At 38.4% G+C, this 23,880-nt stretch overlaps 1 protein-coding gene across 1 annotated transcript in view; it reads right to left on the bottom strand.

The window, feature by feature from the left end:
* Positions 1-4,623: 4,623 nt before the first annotated feature.
* Positions 4,624-23,880, bottom strand: part of sema4ga (sema domain, immunoglobulin domain (Ig), transmembrane domain (TM) and short cytoplasmic domain, (semaphorin) 4Ga) — a 29,372-nt gene continuing 10,115 nt past the window's right edge. The window contains exons 3-15 of the mRNA XM_053502333.1: positions 18,967-19,112; positions 18,313-18,375; positions 18,134-18,232; positions 17,917-18,010; positions 17,440-17,553; positions 17,080-17,234; positions 11,770-11,945; positions 9,748-9,895; positions 8,986-9,208; positions 8,033-8,148; positions 7,756-7,910; positions 6,879-6,940; positions 4,624-6,309 (exon numbers count right to left, since the gene is read on the bottom strand). Of these exons, the coding sequence (XP_053358308.1) occupies positions 5,438-6,309; positions 6,879-6,940; positions 7,756-7,910; positions 8,033-8,148; positions 8,986-9,208; positions 9,748-9,895; positions 11,770-11,945; positions 17,080-17,234; positions 17,440-17,553; positions 17,917-18,010; positions 18,134-18,232; positions 18,313-18,375; positions 18,967-19,112 (2,423 nt within the window). The 3' untranslated portion in view covers positions 4,624-5,437. The remainder of the gene's footprint in view (positions 6,310-6,878; positions 6,941-7,755; positions 7,911-8,032; positions 8,149-8,985; positions 9,209-9,747; positions 9,896-11,769; positions 11,946-17,079; positions 17,235-17,439; positions 17,554-17,916; positions 18,011-18,133; positions 18,233-18,312; positions 18,376-18,966; positions 19,113-23,880) is intronic.

The following is a 23,880-nucleotide window of genomic DNA, read 5'->3' on the forward strand; positions in this document are numbered from 1 at the left end:
TCCACTCATACAGAGCCCAGCAGAACTTGGACCTGTACTCCGCAACATTTCTGAACTAAAGGAGTTTTCTAAGCCAGGTTGCTTAGCAACTAGTCTGTACAGTATGAGCTCCTGCAGTTCCCTCCTGAGTGTGTGTTTTGCCTGCCTCAGCACGGCAGCCCTAAATCCTGTTCCATGGCTCAGCCAGAGCCTTGAAAACCAAATGAGAAGGTGATACCTGAGGTGCAGCTGTGCCGGTGACATTTGCAGCATTATGTGGGAGGCCTCGCTGCTGCAGGAACTCATCACTGCATTGTAACTTTAAACAATGACAAGCGAGAGTGTGTGCCCGAGCTATTAGATTTTACACACACCACATCATAAAAATCTGTGATTATTTATCTTGCTTCCCGGATTTACAGAGAATGTGAATCGACCTAAATTTGACTGCAAAAACAAATGTTGGCACAGGAACAGACCAAAACTTTAAGCATTTCACTGTGTCTGTATAGTACACGCAATTTCTGTCAGAGGTCATGCATGAAAATCCATTTAAAAAAACAGCATTCCATCCTTTTCATTTGGTATTTTTAGTTTATTTTTTGTTTAGTTGTGAAGGTCTTTCATGCTGGTGTGACGCACACATACAGCATGTTACTTAATCCTAGCACTTCACTGCACTCCACACACTAACCAAAGAGTGATTTTTCTGATTGCACGATAAATTTTTTCAGTTATTGAGCTTAATTGTGTATCTGAGGCAGTTGATGCTATAGGGTGCTGATCTAAGGGTTAAGGGTTTGAGCCACACCACAACTGTGTTGCCTCTCTTGGGCAAGGCCCTTATCCTTATGTCCATACAAAATCACCTTGCCGTTGCCAGATCCAAATGAGAAAGGTTGTCAGGCAAAAACTATGCTATAGATGTGCTCAACAACACACAAGGAACAAATAACTTTTCAGGATCAGAAATGCACTGTTATGTGACACCATTCTGTCTTACCGTACCTGAAGCACAACCTGCAGTCACTTCACTTTCACCAAACTCAAATAATATGATTTACATAACCTGCACGGATAGGGAACAGTGAATCTCAACACCAAAAAATTGCCCAACAACTTGGTAGTTTTTTTTGTTGGAACCTGTGCTAGAAGAAGATAATAATCATAAACATCATTTTGGAATTTCCTTCAGGATCAATAAAGTCTGACTGGTCTAGACTAGCTGGTCATGCACTGTTACATTACCAGAAACGAGTTTGGTTTCCAGGCAACCATCACATGAGATTGGGCAGCACACCGGAGATTTCCCCTGCCTAGTAGGCTAACTAATGTATTTGTGTTCTTTCCCCCACAGGGAGGCCTGAGTTACAAGCTAGTTGGTTTGACAACTGGTTCTCAAAGAGCACTTGGTAAATGACACTTGGTAAAACACAGGTTAACTAAAATGAGGACGAAAGAGAAAGACAAACTGAAACAGCACAGCTCACTTCAGCCATGACCTTGTTTTGACACTTTGACAGCTCGATCCCCACACTGATCAAATTTTGCAATCCTTTGTTGCATGCAAATTTACATGAACCCAGGCCAGGAAAGTACTGCACACGCCCTCGCTCCAAGCGACAAGGCTGACTGACAACTGTCACAGCACAAGAGTGATGTTTTGAATGAGACTCCTGTGCTAAATAAAAATCTGTTATCCTGAGTCACAACATTACAGGTACTACAGGTACCTAATTACCCTTTCAAACCTCTTACAATTGGGGTAACTCTTGTACTTATAGTGCATGCTAATCATAAATCTTTTACACAAGCACACACTTTGTAGTAATTATTATCAAATTCACCATGGATTCATTGACGAGGGCCATCAAAGACGCTCGTAACGGCACAATCTGTTCCAGCTCGTTCCCACAGGACGGTGAGAGTGTGGCGGTGTAATGTGGTGTATAGATGCTGGTCTTACATAATCCTCCTAGCTCGATGCCAGAATTGAGCACTGAATTATCAGTGGGGTGTGTCTGATAAAGCCTAACGTACGCAAGAGTTTCCTGACTACGTCATCAATCATAATTTCAAAATCAAAAATCCTAAAAAAGGTTTTAAGACATATACCCTAGATTGTTTTATTCACAGATCCACGGCACACATTGGCACACTGAAAACAAACCTGTTACACAAAGGAGAAGATGAACGTCTGTTAAGGAAGACATATTAACAAAGAGAGAGAGAGTGAGTGAGTGAGTGAGTGAGTGTGTATGTGTGTATCTCTCTCCCTGAAGCAATTAGGGAGTAAACAGAAGTGATACAGCATGACTATAAAACACTAAACAGGCAGAACAAGCTATTCCACCTTAATTTCCTTGAACATACTAGATGGGTAGCCTGAACTTCAACTATCTTAAGAGGTGACAACAAAATATGTATCGCACAAGAAAACAAATAACAGTACATCATTTGATTTAACCTGCCAGTGATAACACCTAAATACTGCTTAATAATAATAATAATAATAATAAAATCTTATTGCTATTTATATTGTTTTAGTTTTTTTCTCATATGAGCCAGCATAGAATCATCTGGAGGTGTCAGCATTGTGATTGAGATGAATATACACTTCACATTACACAAACCTTAGCTCATGTTAATTGCGTTATCAGCTCTGAAGCACAGTATTCTCTCTGGAGTCATATTCATTTCCATATTTAGCCTGTGTAGTTGAGGGCAGGCCTGTCTCGACGCACACACGGCTCTGGGTGACTGAGTGTTTCCCACAGAGAGAGAGAGGGAGAGGGAGAGCAGGTCAAAACTATACACACTGACTATAATTTCTTTCAGTCTTGTCTGGGCACAACTTGAAACTGCTTCTACATGCAGATCCAGACACAGCCTACACACTCTTGCCTACTACTGACATGGCATACAACCATTTTCTATGAGCACCTGAAATTTTTAGAGGTTTTTATTACAAGTTCTCAAGATATGATGTATACTTTGCACTTAAAGGATGTCAAAATCCAACTTGCAATTTGGTTGCAAAAAACATAAAATTTAGACATATTTCATTACTTGCACAAATGTTTAATAAAATAAACAATATAATATAAAATAAAAAGATACAAACCCATTATTTAACACCCAGTGTAAATGGATAAGGTTGGAAAGAGGCAAAGATCTGATAAAGGTTCACTCTGGAAGGCAATGTTAGCTGCAGGACTATTAACCCACAATATTTTAAAGCACTTGGGCTTCTGTAATTTCACATTAATAAATCCCTCATGTTAAAAGTCCACTGTTCTTAAAGTGCTTCATTTCCTTTGACACTGGCTTATTGGAGATTCCCTCCACTGTATCAAAGCATGAGCCGGCAGAAAATCGTTCTTCAAACCTGTAAAGCAGATATTAAAAACAGTCAAAGATGATTTCACAATAATTCACACACAGTCAAGGCTTAGCAGTGTAAATGTTTCGGGAACATATAGTTAGATCTCCTGCGACACTCCTTTAACTAATCAGAAACAAATTGTTGCTAAATCTCTGTAATGACTTTTTTTGGAACAGTCTCCCAACACCCCCCCCCCCCCCCCCCCTTCGTTTTAATTTTCTTTAATGTGGCTTAGTTTCTACTCCCTTTGGTTTGAATTAAGACCACGTTCAAGATACAGTCATGTCCTGGCATGCTAGATGTAATCTCAGACATCTTTCTCACTACTAATGCTAGAACTGGGGGATGTCAAACAAACATCACATGTGGTGCCTCAGAGGGAACAAAGTGTATGCACACATCTGTTCTCGTCATTGCATTGCGAAGAAAAGAGAAGCAATTTGTGAGATAAGATGATGTGAGATTTAGGGGACAAGGTAAGGTTTTGCAAAGGTGAGGATAAAAAAGAGATATGTGGAAAGAAAGGAGTAATTAATTGTGTCTTTCTTCTCTTTAAATGAAACCCACCAACACACATGGTAAAAAGGAAGAGAAAAGTTCTCCTAGAGAAAGAGGGGGTGGTGGAAAATGAATGAGAGAGAAATAGAAAAAGATGGATCAGCATAGCTAATCTCAGCTGCACTCTGAACCTATGGCCTTGATGTTTCCCTCTTAGTGGTACTGCAATCTGTGCACTTCCACAGAAATAGCAGAAGTGCTCCTCTCTCCCTTTGTCTGATTAGAGGAAAAGAGCGACCTCATTCCTTTACGCAATAAATACATTTTCCAGGAACAAATTCATTTGATTAGCTGTAACACTCTAGAACAGTATTCATTATCCTGTAACGACATCATACTGTAAGAATGTTCAATTTTAATCAATTTTAAATAAACAGAATCTAATTTGTCATTACAGCATTGATCTAATTGACCTTTCCCTCTTTTGAAAGATGGCTAGTAATTGGGTATTTTCAAGAGAGTCATAAGCTCACCTCTGTTTCTCTGTTGTCATGCTTAACTGGAAGATCAGTCTTTCTGAATCTCCTGCGACGTCAGACGGGAATTGCACCAACACTTGGTCACATAAGCTAACCACATAAGACAGAATGGTTCTGAACAGTGTGGAGAAGAATTGTAGTTTACTGTGGAATGTCTTATTAGTGTCTTTTTTTTTTTTAATAGTGATTAGTAAAGCATTTGACTCTGACCCAGTAATGATGTCGAGTTTTGAAAAATCCTCAATTTATCTTACAAAACCAGGACTCTACATCTCCTCCCGAACAAGCATCATTTACAACAAAAGGCTTTTGCTCTTAAAGTGCATCTCAGGAGTTAATACTATAATTCTCCAAAAAAAAAAAAAAAAAAAAAGCTACACAAACTGAAGTCGTGATGTTAGTGGCTTTCAGTGTTCAGTGGTGCATTAAATGCAGTTCGTTAAGACAACAGTGTGATCAGTGGTGACATAAATAGCAGACAATCTTAATAGAAAATATTGACATTTAGTGCAGTTCTGCACTATTGCTCGAAAGCAGCCACATGAAAATGAAACGCTTTTTTTTTTCTGAAATTGTTAAGACTCCTGCCAACAGTTCCTGTAACCAATAAAATAAAAAAAACATCATAACCCCGCATTGGTCCTGTCCGGATCTTTTCCCTCTATATTTCCGGAAGCATTAATGTTTTCACCCCACATGCAGACTTCTGTGCTGAATAGCTGCTGTTCCTCACCACCTCCCATCTCACACTCCCAGTGGAGCACAGTGCTATTATTATAGCAACAATCTTCTGAGGTAGATTACGCGTTACGTGTGTGTGTCTCTACTTTTGTTCTGTTCTTGTTTTTCATGTTCTGTGAATCTCAAACTAAGAGAGAGGACTGAAAAACCAACAACAGGAGAAATATGAAACAGAATCTTTTATAATCTTTTTTCAGCCAGCCTATTATCCAATTCAGTTTGTATGTCACATAGGCTGCAGCTGAAACACAATTCTTTCTGACCTTTAAGAAGGTACCGTATTGTTTCTGAAGTGTTATACTGAGCTCTCGTCGGGTTTGCTACACAACTGTGTGTGCTTCCTTTTCTCCAGCATCTCGTTGAGCTCCTCTGTAAAAGAGTAATACAGCGGAGATGAGGGGTCTCCATTGGTCTGCCTGAGTAACACGTAACTATTGCCGTTCATTTTGCGCAAGACATTGGGCAGCGTGCTCGAGAACCCGTTGGTGTAGTCCAGCTCATAGTTTGCTGGAGGTAGTGGAGGTGCTGGAGGAAGCTCTTTATTGAAAACCTGGGCTTCTCCAGGAACAATCTGTAGCAGTCCATCATGTGTGTTTGTTTTCCCGTTACAGTGGCTGGAGATAGTCTTCAGCTCCATGCGGTCATTCCTCTTCCTCGTCTTGTCTGCTTGGGCTGCTGTCCTGAGAGAGTACTTCCCCCGTTTGCTCTGGACACAAAAACCTATATAGAGCAGCACTACAGTCAGGACCAGGCAAAGTCCACCAAGGATGGTGATCAGAGTGATATACATGGCCTCCATGTTCTTCATGGACTGGGACTGTGGGGGATTGTGCAGGCCTGGGTCTGGATTGCTGTTGTTGGATTTCTGAGGTTGGAGGGTTGACAGGGGTGATGGTGGGTATAGGTGTACATTTAAAGTGTAGGCGACTACATGGATGCGGACCCCATTTTCCAGGGCGAAGCAGCTGTAGTTGCCGCTCTGCTCTGGTCTTGACTTAATCACCAGCAAGCCATCAGTACCAATGCGATAGCCTGAGTTCAGCCCGTAGCCCTGCAGCTGCTGCTTGTTCCTCGTCCACTGTGGGGATGCGAGATTGGAACTGAGCTCACACTGTAGAAGCACGTCATCCCCTGCCATCACTGAACGAACGCGATGGCTCTCCAGGTCTGAAAATAAAATCATGGCAGTCAGTGGTACCTTTTTTTTTTTGTATGCAAATTATTTTTTGACACTTAATCTTAAGGATTATGAATTGAGTATTCAGAACTGCTTAACAATTGTGAAACTTAGCACCACAACATGCCATTAATTTGCAGAGTATTAGAATGCTAGCAATGTTGACAACTTTTATGGTGTAGCAGCTTATTGCTTAACTTTCTGACTGTGAAGTACTAATAATGAACCAAATTAGTATTTATCTTGAGATGCAAATAAATTATAAATTGCAATCCAGACCTAAATATCAAACAAAACTTGCACAGGGTGTTTAAAACGTGTTCAGCAGATGACTTTATCCTGAGCAAAAGGCATGAAGTGCTTTGTAGTCTCTATTAAAAAACATATTTTTATGGTCTGGGTCTAATACCATCAAGCCAAACACCGTTATCACTTGATGCTGAAGCATGCACTGAATATAAAAAAAATATGCTGCTTAAATTCATGCATTTTAGGTAATAAATGCTCTTCCTTTTACTCTGCTCTAATTATTTCAGATATGATAAATCACTATTTATACCATCTGCTGCAGATTTTACACAGCCTTCTTTCCCATTAAGGATGTCTTGAGTCAGATTGGATCTGTACATAATTAAAAGAAAAAAGAAAGACAATCGTTAGTTATATCTGAATCCATACAGAACTTGTGAGAAATATTCCTATAGGTGAAATACCCAAACTTGTTTCCAAAGCATAGAAATGTATAATAGTTACAAGGGGCATTCAAGTCAAACTGGCTTTGCTTGTGCAGAATAACAGGACATCTAATAAATTAAAAACTAGCTTTATTTCTCTACATAATTTCTTCTACACTAATGCACTTATCCAAGCACTTATTTCACTGGTGCTTGGATACCATCAATGTAGAACGTTTTTTCAGTATGCCTCAGGAACGATTGAGCTGTTTTCTTTATGTCTGAAACACAGGCCACCCAGGAACTCCTTTAATGACCCAAAAATGTGTAAATGGCTTGGAGTGAGTTCAGGACTGTACAGGGTATGGTAATAACTCCGGCAAATTTCCTATAATGTGCAAGTGGTGTTTTGTGAATGAGTGTATGTACAGTTCCCAAAGAACAGCTGAATCTCTTCCGCAATTGGCGACAAGTTTGCATCATTCAAATATTTTACTGCACTCATCACCATACTGTGCTTGAAGTCTTCTGCAAATTTCAAATCAGTTTTATGCCCTCTTTCAAGATATTTCATCAGTCTTGGTTTGACCTAAAGACCCCTCATAATAATAATATTGAAGGCATACATATGTTAATATTTAATAATATTAAAGCATCTTAAAGAGACATGGCCCATGGATTCAGGAATAAATCTGTAAATGTGTAAAAAAAAATAAAAAAAAAACACCATAAAGCACTCTAAACCAAAAGCTAGACCAGTACCTGTCCATGTGTGAGGTGATCTCCACACATTCAGCCCCGTCCCAAGCACAGAAAGGGTCCCGTGCTAACACGCAATCCAAGCAGGATGCATATTTGTGACATGTGGACAACGGCAACTGCACAACACCGGAGGGTGAGCCCACATACACACTCATCTAGAAGTGAAACGACAACCAGACACAACATCAATATAGAGAATCACATTTTAAATTAGTTGACATATTTATGCTTTGTTATCAGCAATGGTTCTGTTGAAGAAATGTGTCCATTTACTAACCTGTTTCTGAGAGATGACTATACTATCTACAGGCTGTGGCTCGTTAAACAGCTGCAGCTCTTCAATAATGTGGAGCTGACCTTTAACTTCTACTGCCCTCTGAAGCCAACCTTCATCTGCAGCATGCAAAACATCCATTATTATCAATGATACAGGATACCACCATTGTATGCCTATATACAACTACACACAGACCCTTTCCATAATTCAGGAAGGCAAAATGAGGAATTTCTAACTTATCAGTTATGAAGAGTGTAAGAGTGTTCTTGTGTTTTCATTTTTGCAGGGTTAAGGCTGTTTAAATTAAAACCTGTTTAACGCCTATGTGATTCATTCAGGCAAGTAAGAACACAACAATGAAAAACACATGCAAACCAAAACAACCAGTCTTGGAGTGTAGTGAGGAAGATATTCGATCCTTAATCAGGCCAAGTGTGGGAAGTGAAACAAACATGGTGTGTGCTTTGGGATATGGGTGACATTTTTAGTAAATGCAAGCTGCGCAATTGATTCGCAAGATGTAAACATAGCCAAAGAACAATGCTGTACTGTTCTGGATATTTCAACTGACAAACAAGAAAACGAGAAACTAAATATAGAATGCGAAAAACAATGTTTTGTGTGATATCATTTAAATGTTTATAGTTATCCAGTCATTTACTTGACTAGTGTTGGGTGCGTGTTCTATATGCTTACATGATTTTGGATTTTTGCATCATCTTTAGTAATTTCTAGACACTTGGTGAATGTTTAAAATCTTCCTTTTTCCAATGTCTTATTCCTAACCGGTAAATAAAAGTGTTTTCATAAGTTTTTTAATGCTTTCATGTTAGTTTAATATTGTGCCATTTTAAATCAAAGCAAATCAAATCACGGACAAAACCAAATAAATAATTCTCTTCTCTCATTTGGACTGTACAAACTAAAAGCTTTGGAAGCGCCATAAAACACACCTGTCCCAATAAAAAGCATGTGGTATGTCTGGCCATCTAAAGCAGGAACTTTGTGCACAACTATTTTAGTGTAGTCTACAGTCCTCCGGAACAGCAGGGGGCGTTGTCCTAGAGGCAGAATCTGTCGAGACATTAGTGGATGACGGCGTACGAAATGCAGCACATCGTCTGGCAGGTCAGTGGAAAAGTTCATGCCTTTTTCTCGGAGTCGATCCGTGATACACTAAGGAGCAAAGGCAGGTTGGGTTTGAGTCAAACTGCAAACATATTACATGATGCACCACCTACTGCATTTCCCCAGCCTACAAACAGGACAGAGCTAAAGCCACACAAGTGTTCCTGTCCCATGCTGTTATACCATACACCATTATTATCCCCTAAAAATGGCAACATGTCAATATGTAAATGTTTAGACTGTAATCAACAAGCTTAAAGCACCAAATTATGGCAGTAAACACAACTGTGTACACAAGCTGAACGGCTATTGAACATGACCTATGAAATGTCATATCTGCAAAGGCGCTAATTATAAACGTCTTGGAATCTTGACATCTCTTTTATTCTTGATCCTAATCTCCATGGCAAGGAGCTATTATGCTGTAAAGCATCTCATCTTGAGGCTTCTCTTCATGCTCACTTTGCTCTCGTTAATCTAATTGCAACTCTCTGTCCATGCTACATCTGTCATGTAGGAGCACAAAGCGAGCAGGTGGAGCCAGATGGATCAAGATAAGCAGGCAAAAGTAAGAGTGCAGAGCTTACCGAGCCAGGTCTCGGATCAGGGACCTTCCCTGTGTACTCGGTCACTTTGGTGCCAGAGTCCTCCGGGTTTTCCATGTAGGGTCCTTCAAAAACCTGCTGGACATCTTTGATCGAGTAGCGGCAGATGGCCGAAGCTTTGACGTTTTTCCTGTAAAACCAGAAGCGTGTTTAACATGACCTCATAGCAACAGTAATACAAGAGATTTGGGCATGAGATGAAAATCAAGCAAAAACTCCAGCAAATGCTTAAAAATATGAATGAGCATAATAATAAATATGTTCTATTATTATCTAAATGATTCTAGGCAACAGAGGCTAGGAGGCAAAAGTTTTGAATCACTTAGTGCAGGTCTGATTTTTACAGTTTTGAAGTGGGTGGGCTTGCTTCTGCAGCTAAAGAGACTTTCTGCCCCTGAGCCTCAGCTGATCTCTTTGTTTCTCAAGGTCTTGGTATGTTGGCACAGACGCTCCATAAGCCAGTGTAGTCATGGCAACATGAAAATAGATTACAGATGTATAAAAAGATGTCAAAGAGATATAAAGGAAGGTAGAGGGACATGGGTGAGAGTGGGACAAAGACAAAACTGCAGCAAGGGCTGCAGTACTTTCGGCTGACAAGGGAGTAGAAAGGAGAGAGGGGTTGGGTGAAATGAGCGTTATATTACCAGTGACTGAATAAGAGGGAAGAAAGGGAACATTAGGTGAGGAATAGAGTCAAGTTTCATGAGTTACAGCTTTTTTGAGTAAACCAAGCACTATTCCACTAGAATTTTGGTGACTATATTGTTTATAAACTACATACTTTGTACAAATAAATGCAAATTTAATGTAAACAGGGCTAAATTAACCAAATGACCTTATTTTAAAAGAAATAAAAGAAGTAGTACATCAGTAGTCCCTGACAATTGACAACTTGTGTAAGGCTCCATGGGGTGTTTATATGGTCAGATCTCGTCACAGTAACTCAGCATTAGCCCTCTTAAACACATGCTGAAATCTGATTGGCCAATAGTGACCTTGTCTTCCTCAGCAGATCAACAAGAGCACAGATTACATAACCAATAAAAAACGTATACAAACTTTCTGGTCAAGTTCATGGAATGTGGCCACCAAAAACAATTTGACCTGAACTTGAGCAAGCATCGGACCATGCTCAAAGTAATCCGTCCTGCACATTTCTTTTTTTTAAACCTTTCCGAGTCACCTGGCATCAAGCATTTCTCTGTCCGTCCAGCACTTTTCTTTTTTTTTTTTTTAACCTTTCCGAGTCACCTAGCATCAAGCATTTCTTTGTCCGTTTCTCTGTCCTTCATTTATTCATCAGCTTGCGGTTCACATGTCAAATCTCACACCAGGTGCCAGCTCATCAAAACCGCTCTTTTCTCAACATATAAATGAATAGGTTGCGCATTACAGAAAGTAATGTTTTTCCACTACTATTTTATACTTGTACTTTTTTGTTAAACAAAGGCAGAGCTTTAGAGATTCTCTATGGTGCATCCAGAAATCTCTTCAGACCGACTGACCTGCTTTATGAATAAAAGATAACACAGACCTCAGGCAGCCAGAAAACCTGTCAGCCATTCTTCCTGGGATTATGCTGCTGGAGAGAACTTGTGAGAGCTTGTTTTCAGACACATCAAGCATGAGGGGAATGGCCAAATGGGCATATGCGCTCATGAACAAACTAGCACCTTACTACATTCACATATGCTCACTCATCACTGAAATGATCCTTAGCAGAGCATGTCACAGCCTTCATTCAGGATCTCATCAAAACCAAGCAACCTCTGCATCACAGTTTCTTTATAACTACTGAAATGTGTCATGTGTGAGCTACTTGCCTAAAACCTAGCTGCCTGCTTGGTTCAATCAAGAGTTCACACTGAAATCTGATTTTTTTTTTCCAGGGGGAAAGCAATCGGGTCTCCAAGAATTAGGCAATGAGGACTAGATGATTTTCATTTCACTATAAAAAAAGACAGTAAATGAAATCACAGTGTACAGACTTATTGTGCTTACCATTCCAAGCCAAAGATGCCATACAGCATGGTGTCTTCAGTCCTGGGGCCCTCCAGCACAAACATACTGCGTAAAACATTGAAGTGGAACTCATAGTCAGGCAGTGAACAAACCAGTCGAGCCTTCAGGAATGATGTCCACTTCTTTTGCAGAGTCAGGCGACCTCCTCTGTCACTCTGCAGGAGAAAAGAATGAGGGGGAAAAAAAAAAAAAGTCTGAAAGCATGCACTTACTAATGAATGTTATTCACACTACTCAGAACAAGACATATGAAAAGGGTTATAATTAATAGTAATATAAATAATAGATAAATAATAGGAATTGTGTTTACTGCTCAAAAAAATTAAGTCTACAGTCAATTAATTATTAATAAAGAAAATATGCTGTTCAGACTAATTAAAGGAACACTTAGTCCAGATTGACTTGAAGCATACGTACACATACGAGGAGCCTTCGAGTCCAACTGGGACTTAAAAAGTGGTTCTATAAATTTTTTTGATCGGTATATTTTCTTTATTCTGACTTTTGCAATGACTTCAGGTTCATAAGATGACAAAAACTAGCAAACCCAGCATTAAAGGCAATCCTGCTATTACTTTACTCTTATGTATTTTTATTATTAGACACAGAAGTAAACTCAACAGTATAAATAAATGATAAATCTATTATGGAAAACTAAAGCAAAGGTCAAATGCACAATACACCCAAGTCAAGCATGAATCACTTATTTTGCTCTTAGCACTGTAACTTAATTCTGCTGCAAGTTGGATCGTGGAAGAGTAAAGCAGGTTGGACGGGGTGGGAAAATATATTGTACATGCAGTGGATTGGATTTAGCAATTTTCATTTACACCCTTATTCCCTAGAGTAAAACAGCTCTTATTGGACACTAAACCAAATGCCTCTGCATGCATTCTTCTCCCTGCTGGGCACCTCCCCTGAGCCAGTGTGTTTAAACAGGCCCTGCACTTTAAGCTAAAGTAAAATACACTAACCCAAACACCCTCCACTATAACCATCAAAATAATATCCCTATCTAAAAATTAGTTCTCCTTAAAAATCATGTGCACTTGTACGCAAGCAGAAAATCACCTTAGTGCAGTTAAATGTTTAATGCTGGAAAAACTGTAACCATACTTTGGAAACAGTACCCACTTATCCTCATTACGAATTAATAAAGAGAATTAAAAAATAAACACATTTTTCAGATGCATGTGTATTCAGATGGTTGTAATAGACTAATTGTGGCATGTAAAGACACTTGTGCTGTGCATTTTGCTGCTAGCGGGAAGATAATAAAGGATAATCTTCTCATTAAAGTGATCCTGCTGTGTGAACTGACAAAGAGGGATCACGAGTCTCCCACAGTCCACACAGCTTAATTTATAGTACATGGTGCATTACTTAAAGACTAAAAGACAACTTTTCAGTTTTAAGGGGTATGTGCACAAAACAGCGAAAGCATTACAGCGCAAAAACTTTAAGCCCAAGGTTCCGTATACATAGGTTCAAGGGTGGCTCTGTCCCCATATGGGATAACTGACTCCTCAAGACCTCTGTGGTGTACTGTGACAGACCCTTTGGGGGCTGCGGGTTGCGGGGTGGGCCTTTATGGATCGGACTTGTTTATCCGGCGCATTCCCTGAATGCTCGGTCGGATTGAGATCTGGGAAATTTGGAGACCGGATCAACATCCTTGAATGCTTTTTCTGCTGAGCCCCATACATGGCAGGTAGCTGTGCACTGAGTGTTCTGATAGTTTTCGATTGTGGCCAACACTGACCATTTTCAGCAGTTTGTGCTGCATTGGGTTTCTTTGTAGAATCAGACCAGACAGACTAGACTTTGGTGCCTGTAAGCATAAGTGAGACATAGGTGCGCATGATTCTGTCACCAGTTTACTACATAGTGGGAGTGCAATGTGTTCACTTCAGTTGTCATTGGTTATAATAGCTGATCAGTATATGTCTTAGTTCGATGTAATCCACATGTCAATAAACAGCCCCCTGTGACAATGTCAACAAGGCATATACTGTAACAATGCAAAAGTTTTAACATCAAGTTTCCCTTGAATGTCAGATGATGTCTTTCAATTTAATGATGAGTCAATCGCAGCAATATTTTATAGCAGGTTGAAAGGATTTGCAGTTCACTGTAGAGTCAGCTTTGCAAATGCAGTAAAAAAAAAAAAAAAAAAAAAAAAAACTTTGCAAGTGCATCCTGACCTTGAACACAGTGCCAAACTTCTAATGAAAACCATGGCAGAACATCCAGGCTGAGTAAACATAGTCATGCTTTAATAAGCTTGGCCTTTGTGAGGAAAATGTAATACTTTATATCACAGTGACTCCTGAGAATGGAGAGCAACAGTGTGATGGATGAATAAATGCTTATAAAAGAAAAAGAATTGCAAAGCTGACAATCACTGAGTGAGAGCAATGAGCTTACAGTAATCTGAGACTGGCACTTTGAGTGGAGTGAGTAGAAAAAAGCAGCATGTGAGAGAGTGAGTCTTGGCAACTTGGCAACTTCACCGATGTGAAAACTCTATTAAGGATCGTGTTAAGCTGCAAAGAAAAGGAAACTAAAGAGGCTTCAGCTTTCTGCTGTGAAGAAAATGCTTTGGTACACACATGCACAAAACAGGTCAAAAGTTTGGAAGCACCTTCTTATTCAATGTTGTTGTTTTTTTTATTGTTTTCAACATTTTATAATAATTCTAAAGACACTGAAATTTTGACAGACCAAATATGAAAATTTGTAGTTATCAAAAAATGTGTTCAATAACCCAGAATATTTTAAAAATATTTTCAACTCTTTAAAGTTTTGCTTTTGCTTAGATGACAGCTTTGCACACTCTTGGCATTCTCATAAAGTATTCACCTAGAATGGTTTCCCAACAATTATGAAGGAGTTCCCAGAGGTCTTGTGTCAAACCAACTCAATTAAATTTAGATCACATAAATGTGGAGGCCAGGTCATCTGATGCAGCCGTCCATCACTCTCCTTCTTGAACAAATAGTCCTTGCGTAATCTAGATACGTGTTTGGGGTTATTATCCCGTTGAAAAACAAATGATTTTCCCACTAAGTGCAAACCAGATGCAATGGCATGTCGTGGCTGTGGAAGCCATGCTGATTAAGTGTGTGCTCAATTTTGACCAAGTCACCAACAGTGTCACTAGCAAAGAACCCCTCGCCATCAAAACTCCTCCATTCTTCACAGTGGGAATCACACATTTAGAAACTGTCTGTTTACCTTCTCTACAATTAACAAAGACTTTGTGGTTAGAACCAAAATTCTCAAATTTAGACTGAGACCAAAGGACAGTTTTCCCACTGATCTAATGTCAATCCCTTGTGTTTAATGACCGAAGCAAGGCTTTACTCCTTGTTGTTCTTCCGAAGTAATGAGTTCTTTGATCATGAAGGCCTGACACACAGTCTCATGTTGAAACATGTTTGCTGCTTGAACTCATGAAGCATTCATGTGGGGTTTAAGCTGAGGTGCTGTTTCTGCTGATCGTATCGTGGTTTCTAAGGCTGGTCATTCCTATAAACTTATTCTTTGCAGTAGTAGCAGCTTTAAACCTTACTTTCCTGGGACAGTCGTCCTGAGAGTCTGTTTCATTACAGTGTTTGATGGTTTTGGCAACCGAATTTGGGATACAAGTTCTTGAGATTTCTTGTATTGAGTGACATTCTCTCCTTGAAGTAATGATGGACTGTTTTCTTAACTGATTGTTTCTTACGATATAAATCAACTGATGTAGATTACGAAGGCAAGAAGTGTCACAGATTTATTCTTAACAAGACAGACCTGTGAACTAAAAACCATTCTAGGCGACTAGCAGGGGTAGCTCAGTGGTTAAGGCATTGGACTACGGTTCGGAAGATCCCAGGTTCAAACCCCACAACCACCAAGTTGCCACTGTTGGGCCCTTGAGCAAGGCCCTTTCCCCCTCAACTGCTCAGATGTGTAATGAGATAATAATAATAATTTTAAAAAAATGTAAGTCGCTCTGGATAAGAGCGTCTGCCAAATGCCCAAATGTAAATGGCTTTTGGACAATCTAAAATATAAAACATATTCTGGGTTGTTTAACACTTCTTTGTTTATTCTATATGTGTTCTTTCACAGCTTGGATGTCATTTATATAATGTATTAAAAAGAAGAAAAATTAAGAAAAAACACTGAAGAAGTAGGTGTGTTCAAACTTTTGACTGAGTGTGTGTTTGTGTGTGTGTGCGCATGTGTGCACGCGTGCAATAATGCTACACTTACTCCAAAATCTGTCCGAGTGAAAATGCACTAAATATAATAGAAACAGTCCATTTTAAAATTTCCATACTAGCACAGAGCCCAGATTGCTCTGAATAACTTTTGCACAATAAAAAGTGAATATCAAACTATGTTTTTCTGTTTTACATTCCTATAAAACTACAGTCTGTCTAAAAAAAATTACACAGCATCACTGCTGCGTACATTTCTGCACAACCACCTCAGTGGGCATTTACATGCTTTCCACAGATCATACATTAATCAGTTTTACATGGAGTAAACCTACAGTAGGGGTGAATCTCAAATACAGATGAAAATTAATTATTAATAACACTGATACTGACAATATTCCAACATAATTTACAGGGAATGAAAAAGGGATACGAAAAAATACATCAGTTGTTTGTTTGGGTGATAGAGAGAGAGAATAAAACAACTTCACGCAAAATGAAAACAGAATTTGAGGGCCCCGTTGATTAATCATGTCTGGGTTTTTTTCGTGTGCACATTTCTATACAATGAGTGGAATTTATCATGTTTTGCTTATGCATAAGGATTTATATATGTTTGCACACTCATGCTTAAGCGAAAACCACTAGAAGTAAAAAAAAGTTAACGTGAAGTGACTAAACATAGCTTTTATATCACATACCATCAGTCAGACCAGCATAACTGAAAGTAATTATTGTTTTTCCGAGTTCACAAGATGCAGATCGATGACAGAATGTAAAATAAAAGTGTATAATAGGAAACAGGCAGCACCGTGAGCAAGCTCCTGTGCTTATTTTAAAGGAAGCTGCTTACCATATATGGCAAATTAAGGGCATTTCTTTATGCAAATGGACACAGTTATGCACAAGCACATTGTTTTACAATTTGTGGGATTTTTCAATAGTCAATGCATCCAGCTATGTGTTAATTTACTTAAAAAAAAAATTGTCACCATAAAAAGATGCGTTTAAAAGTATTTTTTTCAGATTCTATTGTACATCTTGCAGTGGAGATGGGGGAGAGTAGGAATGTATGTACCTTGCACACGCGGGCCACTCGGGCCACCTTGCTGTAGCTGGAGTACAGACTGTGTTCCTGACTCTTCTCCGTGAAGAAGAAATAGATTTTATCATCGTCTCCGACAAAGCTATTCGCACTTTCCTTCACCAGTGCCGACTCCACAAAATCAGCCTCTGCACAGGGATCAAACATTTCTCTGTTAATATGATGTGTGTTCAGAATGGAGAAAAATGACCTTAATCCTCACTGGGAAAATTAAATGGAAAACAGTTATGAACATCACTATGCAAATCCATGGAAAGCCGTTAAACTGGAAAGTATCGGTCTATAAATACACTGTGGAGCGGATGTATTTTCCATATGCTGTAATGCACTCACCATACAGCCAGCGAGTTGGGGCTTCCTCTGTTCTCAGTGTGGGGATTGGAGAGTTTCTACGAATGTCGGGAGAACTCCAAAACTCATACTGAGAAGCTGTGTACATTTGGCCATCTGAGAAAAAGAATAGGAATATGCATGAAAGGTGTTTACAAGATATAATATATGATAAACTTCTAGTTATGTACTTGTATGTTGTTACAAGCATATTATTATTATTATTAATTATTATTAAGTTATATAATATTATTTACATATTATCTAAGTGAAGTAAAGTATAGAAAATTAGGACAATCATGAACATCCTACAATGTGGATTGAAACTAAGAGATCTTCATTATTAATAACTAGTTTCCATGCAACATAAAACTACTTGTTCCCCTTGCTATAGTTACAGTTTCACCTCCCAACCTCAACATAGCGATACGCTAAGTCTTTACAGAGTTAAAAAAAAATGGTCCTGATTTTTTCCCTTACCAATAAGCAGGCCAGTGTAGCCTTTAGCAGGGTCATATGGACACCTTTCTCGACCCTCCTCAAACACAGAAGACATTTTAAACTCCCTACTATCCTGCAAAGACACAAGGGAATACAGAAACAAACAATCTATAAACAATCTATTTAAACACAAAAAATTAAACAAATAATATCAAAGCTAAAATGCTTCAATTAACTTCTTTAATATGCTACTCACAATATATGTACACAATGGGCTAAATGCGTGTGTTCCACAAGTATACAAGTGGGTGCTGTTGAATCTCTGCAGGAATCGGATGTGGTTAAAACATTCAGTCTGCAACAAAGGATAAATTTGTCAGTAAGTTGGAACAGGATAAAAGGATTTTTATCTTGATAAGGAAGGACGATATTAACCTTGTTATCTTTGCCTTTGTTCAAACAGAGCTTTTTCTGGGTTTCAGGTGCGTCCCAGTCAATCTGTAAGTGGAAAAGATTAACAGGCTTATTTAATTGGACAAAGTGTTATGCATTTACTTTGAAATCTTTATATTCACAATACACATGAATAGAAACACCCGGACCCCTGTTCATTCATGCAATAACTCAATCAGCTAATCATGTAACAGCAGTGAAAAGCATAATACTACATGGATACAAATCAAGAGCTTCTGTTCATGTTTGCATAAAAAAGTCAAATAAAATCATCTCAGTGATTTTAACTGCTAGTGCCAGACTGGGCTGGGTTTAAGTTTTTTTTTTCCCCAGAAACTGCTGATCTTCAAGAACGTTCACACTCAAAAATGGTGCCAAAAAAAAAAAAAAAAAAGCGAGAGAGATAGTTCTGTAAGTATACATAACTTGGGTGATAAGATGCCAAAGGAGAATGTTAAGAGTTGCACTGACAGGAAAGCACCCTTTGTAATGGAGTATAGCTAAAGGAATTATAAAAGCTGACTTAACTGTAATTTTTGATTCTGACAACAGAAAATCTACAAGGCTGTTTTGTCACTACACAGTGGTCTCATATGGTTAATCTTAAAATGAAAAATCTGCATGAGAACTACTTACTGTGTCACTGAAACTGGAAATGTTAGAGGCCTGCAGGGCGTACAGTGCTCCTCGAGCACCTACATACAGCAAACCTGGCTCCTCCTCCAGCAGCAGGGTACTGTAGTTCTGAGCAGAGCCATTGAAGCGGCTGCACCCCCACAGCTCTGATTCACAAACACACACACAGGTCATATTAAAGCCACAAACTGCTAGAATATTCAAATTAGTAATTTAATTCGCTTGCATCAAAAAGTTTTACACCAAAAGAAGGCATATCCAAGGAAAGTACTGAACGAGAAAACAATAAACTTGTCAGTACAGTGGTTATAAGGTAAAGTACACTAGAATTATCTTTCCATCACTGCCCATGCAAACCAAACAAAATTAATGATTAGGGGAGGAAAAACAAGCATGAGAAAAAAAAAAGCTGAAGCATTTGTTTACAGCGTACTGCTATGAGCAGTCAGAGCAGCCCATCCTCCATTTATACAGCCGCATTTTTTCCTATAATTAAAAGATTAGTCTTGTAGCTCACTCTTTTAATTCATTGTTCATATTCTTTAATTAAGCCCAATAATATAGTTTAATTAAGTTTTCACAAAAAGTACTCAATGATATTCTTGGGTTACATTCATGCTGCAGGCTAAAGTAGCTGTTTTTCCCCCCTTGTATATGACTCAGACCTTTTTTTTCCTTTCTTTTTTTTAATAATAATAGTGCAAACGGCACCGATAACACGGAACTTAATCTTTTTTGATTTTATGGAGATCCGTCATTATATGATCCTAAATTAAATTTGGGTCTAATTATTTTGCACTGCAACCTCAGTCTGAAGGGTCAGAATCAGAATCATGTGACTTTTCTATCAATATCAATCCAACTAATCATTTGTTTTATTTTTATGGTAGGAAATAATGCTGAAGAAGGATTTCAGAGGTAAGGTAATGAGGTAATGAACCTCATAAAGTAGGAGATGATGTATATGTAAATTTCAACATTTGAGTTCTTGTACAAGCTAAATTAAAAGCCATATTTTGCAACTGATCCATGTTTGAAAAAATATTAAAAGAAATGACCGTGGCCATACGAGAACCTGGCTACAGTGCCAAAAAAAGCTGTGAGTTTATAAGCAAAAGCTTTTAAGCTTGACAGATAGTTCCTTTATGCGTGCCGGTCAGTTGAGGAACTTGATGTCAAATATGTGTGTCAGAGTAAAAATATAGCATAAACAGCTTTAAAAATATATATATATATATATTATATTATATATATATATATATATATATATATATATATATATATATATATATATATATATATATATATGTGAATTCTGTAAATGCAATAAAATTTCAAAAGGACATTCTATACATAAGCAATTACCCATTGGGATTTAAAAAGTTTTAAAAATGCAGTAATCCATGCAAATTTTTATCAAGTCAAGATATTTCAACTTTTCCCAAATTTCTGTGATCTCCCATGAGCAATCAAAAAAGTGGACTGTTTACAATGCTTGCTTAATTATTTTACATAGAAAAACATTTTAATGGTGATGGTACAAGTAATGGTTATGTTGATCCTGTACTCCAAGTAACAACGTGAAATAACGTCACAGAGGAATTAGAGCACAGTGAAAATTTTTTTTCGCATATCCCAGCTTGTTAGGAAGCTGAGGTCAGTGCGCAGGTTCAGCCATGATACAGCACTGCTGAAGCAGACAGGGTTAAGTGCTTTGTATTTTTGTAGGGCCCAACAGTGAGAGATGGAGCAGGGGTTTAAACTACTGATCCTCTGATCAGAAACCAACATCCCTGGCAGGAAGAGCCTTAGAAGCAGTACCGAAAAAGATTGCATGTTGCTTCAGGAATGCTTAAGCAATCAACCAGAGGGACACGGATGTCAAACAAAGCCAAAAAGCGACAGAGAGAAAGAGTGAGAGAGAGTAAGAGAGAGAGAGCGCAAACACTGTGCTCTACGATCCCATGCTGACGTTGCTCTCAATTTTACCTATGATTCACCTACCACAAACACATTAGTCATGTTTCTCTCCGTAAAATCAGCTACAGTGTTGTGTCTTAAACAGGGTGTGTATCTGCATTAATGTACAATATATATGTAATATAACACATTAGATTTAGATTAACTTATCTAAAAAAAAAAAAAGGGTCAAATATAAGTTTACAAAGCACCTTGTCTACTTGTCTATACAAATACGCATGCTCTGAATACTTTAATCCCTTGCGGAGATAAAGCAGCATGCTCAGAAACGTGAGTCAGCAACACAATCTCCAACCCACCTTCAGGAATACAAAGTTCACCACTATCACATCACAGTACATGGGCAGAGCCTAGACTTGTGATGTGTCTCACATCATTCCCTCTTTACCATAGTGTATTATTTATGACGCAGACATTCTGTAAGCTTCTCAAGAGCTTCTGTGGACATGTTATTCTCCCAGGATACTTAAGTGCTCAACCAACGCTTACTACTTCAAACCACAGTGCATAGTGATTTCTTTAAGCTCACATTTTAAAAGTCGGAGTAGTTATATAAACTCTCAAAGAAATTGGTGTTTAACGAGCCATAATGTCATCAGACACTTTACAGTTATGTGTTTAATACAGAAAAGGTTTAAACCTCTTTCTTTTTATGCTTTCCGTTCATTGGGGAATTTGTAACATCCACATTGTTTATGTAAGGACAGGTTATGATGATGTGTTTCCACTACACTCACTAACAACTGTCTGAATCCAGACCTTCACTGCTGCCTTATATAGTGCTCCAAACAAGAGAATCTAGAGGTGTAACACAATGATCTTTTTATCTACATGTATCTGTTTGGAGCTCAAAATGTATGTGGTTGTATCAAGATTTGCACAAAAATGTCTAGGAATTCTTTTGCACTCATTTTATAAATGATAAATTATATGCTGTCAATAATAATAATAATAATAATAATAATATTGTTGTCACATCCCAATAATATTTTCTAATAAATTTAATTTAAACCCTTCGCCCTCTTGCTCAAAAAATGTTATTTGCACACCTTTAAATCTCAACCAGAAGGCTTTGAAACCCTTTCTGGCATATTTCTTTCAAAAATAAATAAATAAATAAATAAATAAATAAATAGAATGCACCTCCTATTCACATTTGTTCAATCAGAATAAAGTATTCATATTTGGCCATAAACCTAGTACCGTCTATATGGTGAATATTACCAGACACAAGACTGAAATGGCTTTTAAGAATATTACCAAAGTGGTGCTTTTTCCCTACTCTGTGTCACAGACAGATTTCTTAGTACATGGGTATGACTAATGTTACAAAGGTGGAGTGTGGCCTTAACAGTGCCAGTAATGAGAGGACTCATTTCCTTGAGCCTTAAGGTAAAATAATAAACTTTGAGGTATATCCTTGTAATGGTAGTTTTTCTCTCTCTCTCTCCCTCATGTACGAGTATATACAAAGTACAAGCAAGTGCTAAAGCTTTTAGTCATGTAGTTGATTTGTAATATCCTGTTATAGTAAATTATCCTGCGTTTAAACTTTAAGCTCTTACACTTATTACTACAAGCATCCTGTGTATTCTGCATATTCCTTATATCCATACATCCCCACAGCTACAAAACAACATGCCCATACACGTGGCCATTCATTCCAGGTCCTTTATTTACAGGTATGTCACACGCAGGCTTCCCTGACATGGACTTGTTTAAGTCATCAAATAAGCCGTGTTTCGATCAGATACACGCATTCCACTGAGGCCATTCAAACCAGACTATAATTACAGGAGGGAAGTTCAATGGCTTCCACAATATTATCAGCCTGAAGAGGACAAGGCAAGGCAAGCAATGAGTAGTAAAACACACCAGATTCAACCACAAAAACAACAACGACAATGCAAACACACACAGACAAGACAGACGAGGCAAATCTTTTCTCAGACCTGCTTCGGAACATCTGGCTTTCAATCACCTTATTGAATAACATGTGACTCATGTTCATACGGTAACAAGGATGTGAGAGAAAGCATAGCAAACCCACAAAACAATTCTATTACAATTATAGAATACTATATTACAACCCTTTAAAGCTAAATGTAACTTCTAGAGTAACTGCTTTTACCGTTATTCTGACATGTAGCTTCATCATCAAAACTGAAATAAGGGCTTAATGACAACTGTGCAAAAGTCTATGTGCAAAGAAATTTATTTTCCTTGACATTTGAATGAGTGTGCTAAATCACGACGCAGACTTCAGCATGGAGTCAGAGGTACGTGCTGGCTCTGTAACACTGGGGAGCATAAAAAAAATAATAAAAAAAAGGCTGTGGAAATTAAGCTGCCACACGGAGAGTGTCATGACAGTGTTACACAGCATAACACTTTGGGAAGATTTGAAGAACAGGTGATTGAATTTTCTGCCATCCATCCACATACACATGCTGCGACAGTCCTACGTGCTAAACCCCAACTAGATTCGAGATCACTGAACGGACAGCTGCGAGTTAACATGTGTACTTACAGGATCGCAAGAGATATTGAAGTCAAACAAAAGCAAATGCTGACAAACAATTTCCAGCCAAATTGATCATTATAAAAATCAAAAACAGAGCTAGAGAGAGAGAGAGAGAGAGAGAGAGAGAGAGAGAGAGATAGCAGAGAGTGTGCGTGTGTCGCCATGAAGGAATGTTTTCTGAGTAAACATCTTTGAAGGTCTCACGAGGATCAGAAAAGGCCAGAACACAGTGCTCACTGCGACATTTTTTCTTTTCCATTATCCAAAAACTGATGCTTGAGAAATTATTGAGTGCATGTCAGCACAGCGTACATGCTTTGCTAGACCACGTATTCGGTTGGCCTTGTTCTCTGACATGCAAGTGTGACTGTCCTCTTGAGTGTGCCAGATGAACTCTTGCCCATTCAGTC

This window comes from Clarias gariepinus, chromosome 8, assembly GCF_024256425.1.
Source record: "Clarias gariepinus isolate MV-2021 ecotype Netherlands chromosome 8, CGAR_prim_01v2, whole genome shotgun sequence".
In the NCBI taxonomy this organism is placed as follows: domain Eukaryota; kingdom Metazoa; phylum Chordata; class Actinopteri; order Siluriformes; family Clariidae; genus Clarias; species Clarias gariepinus.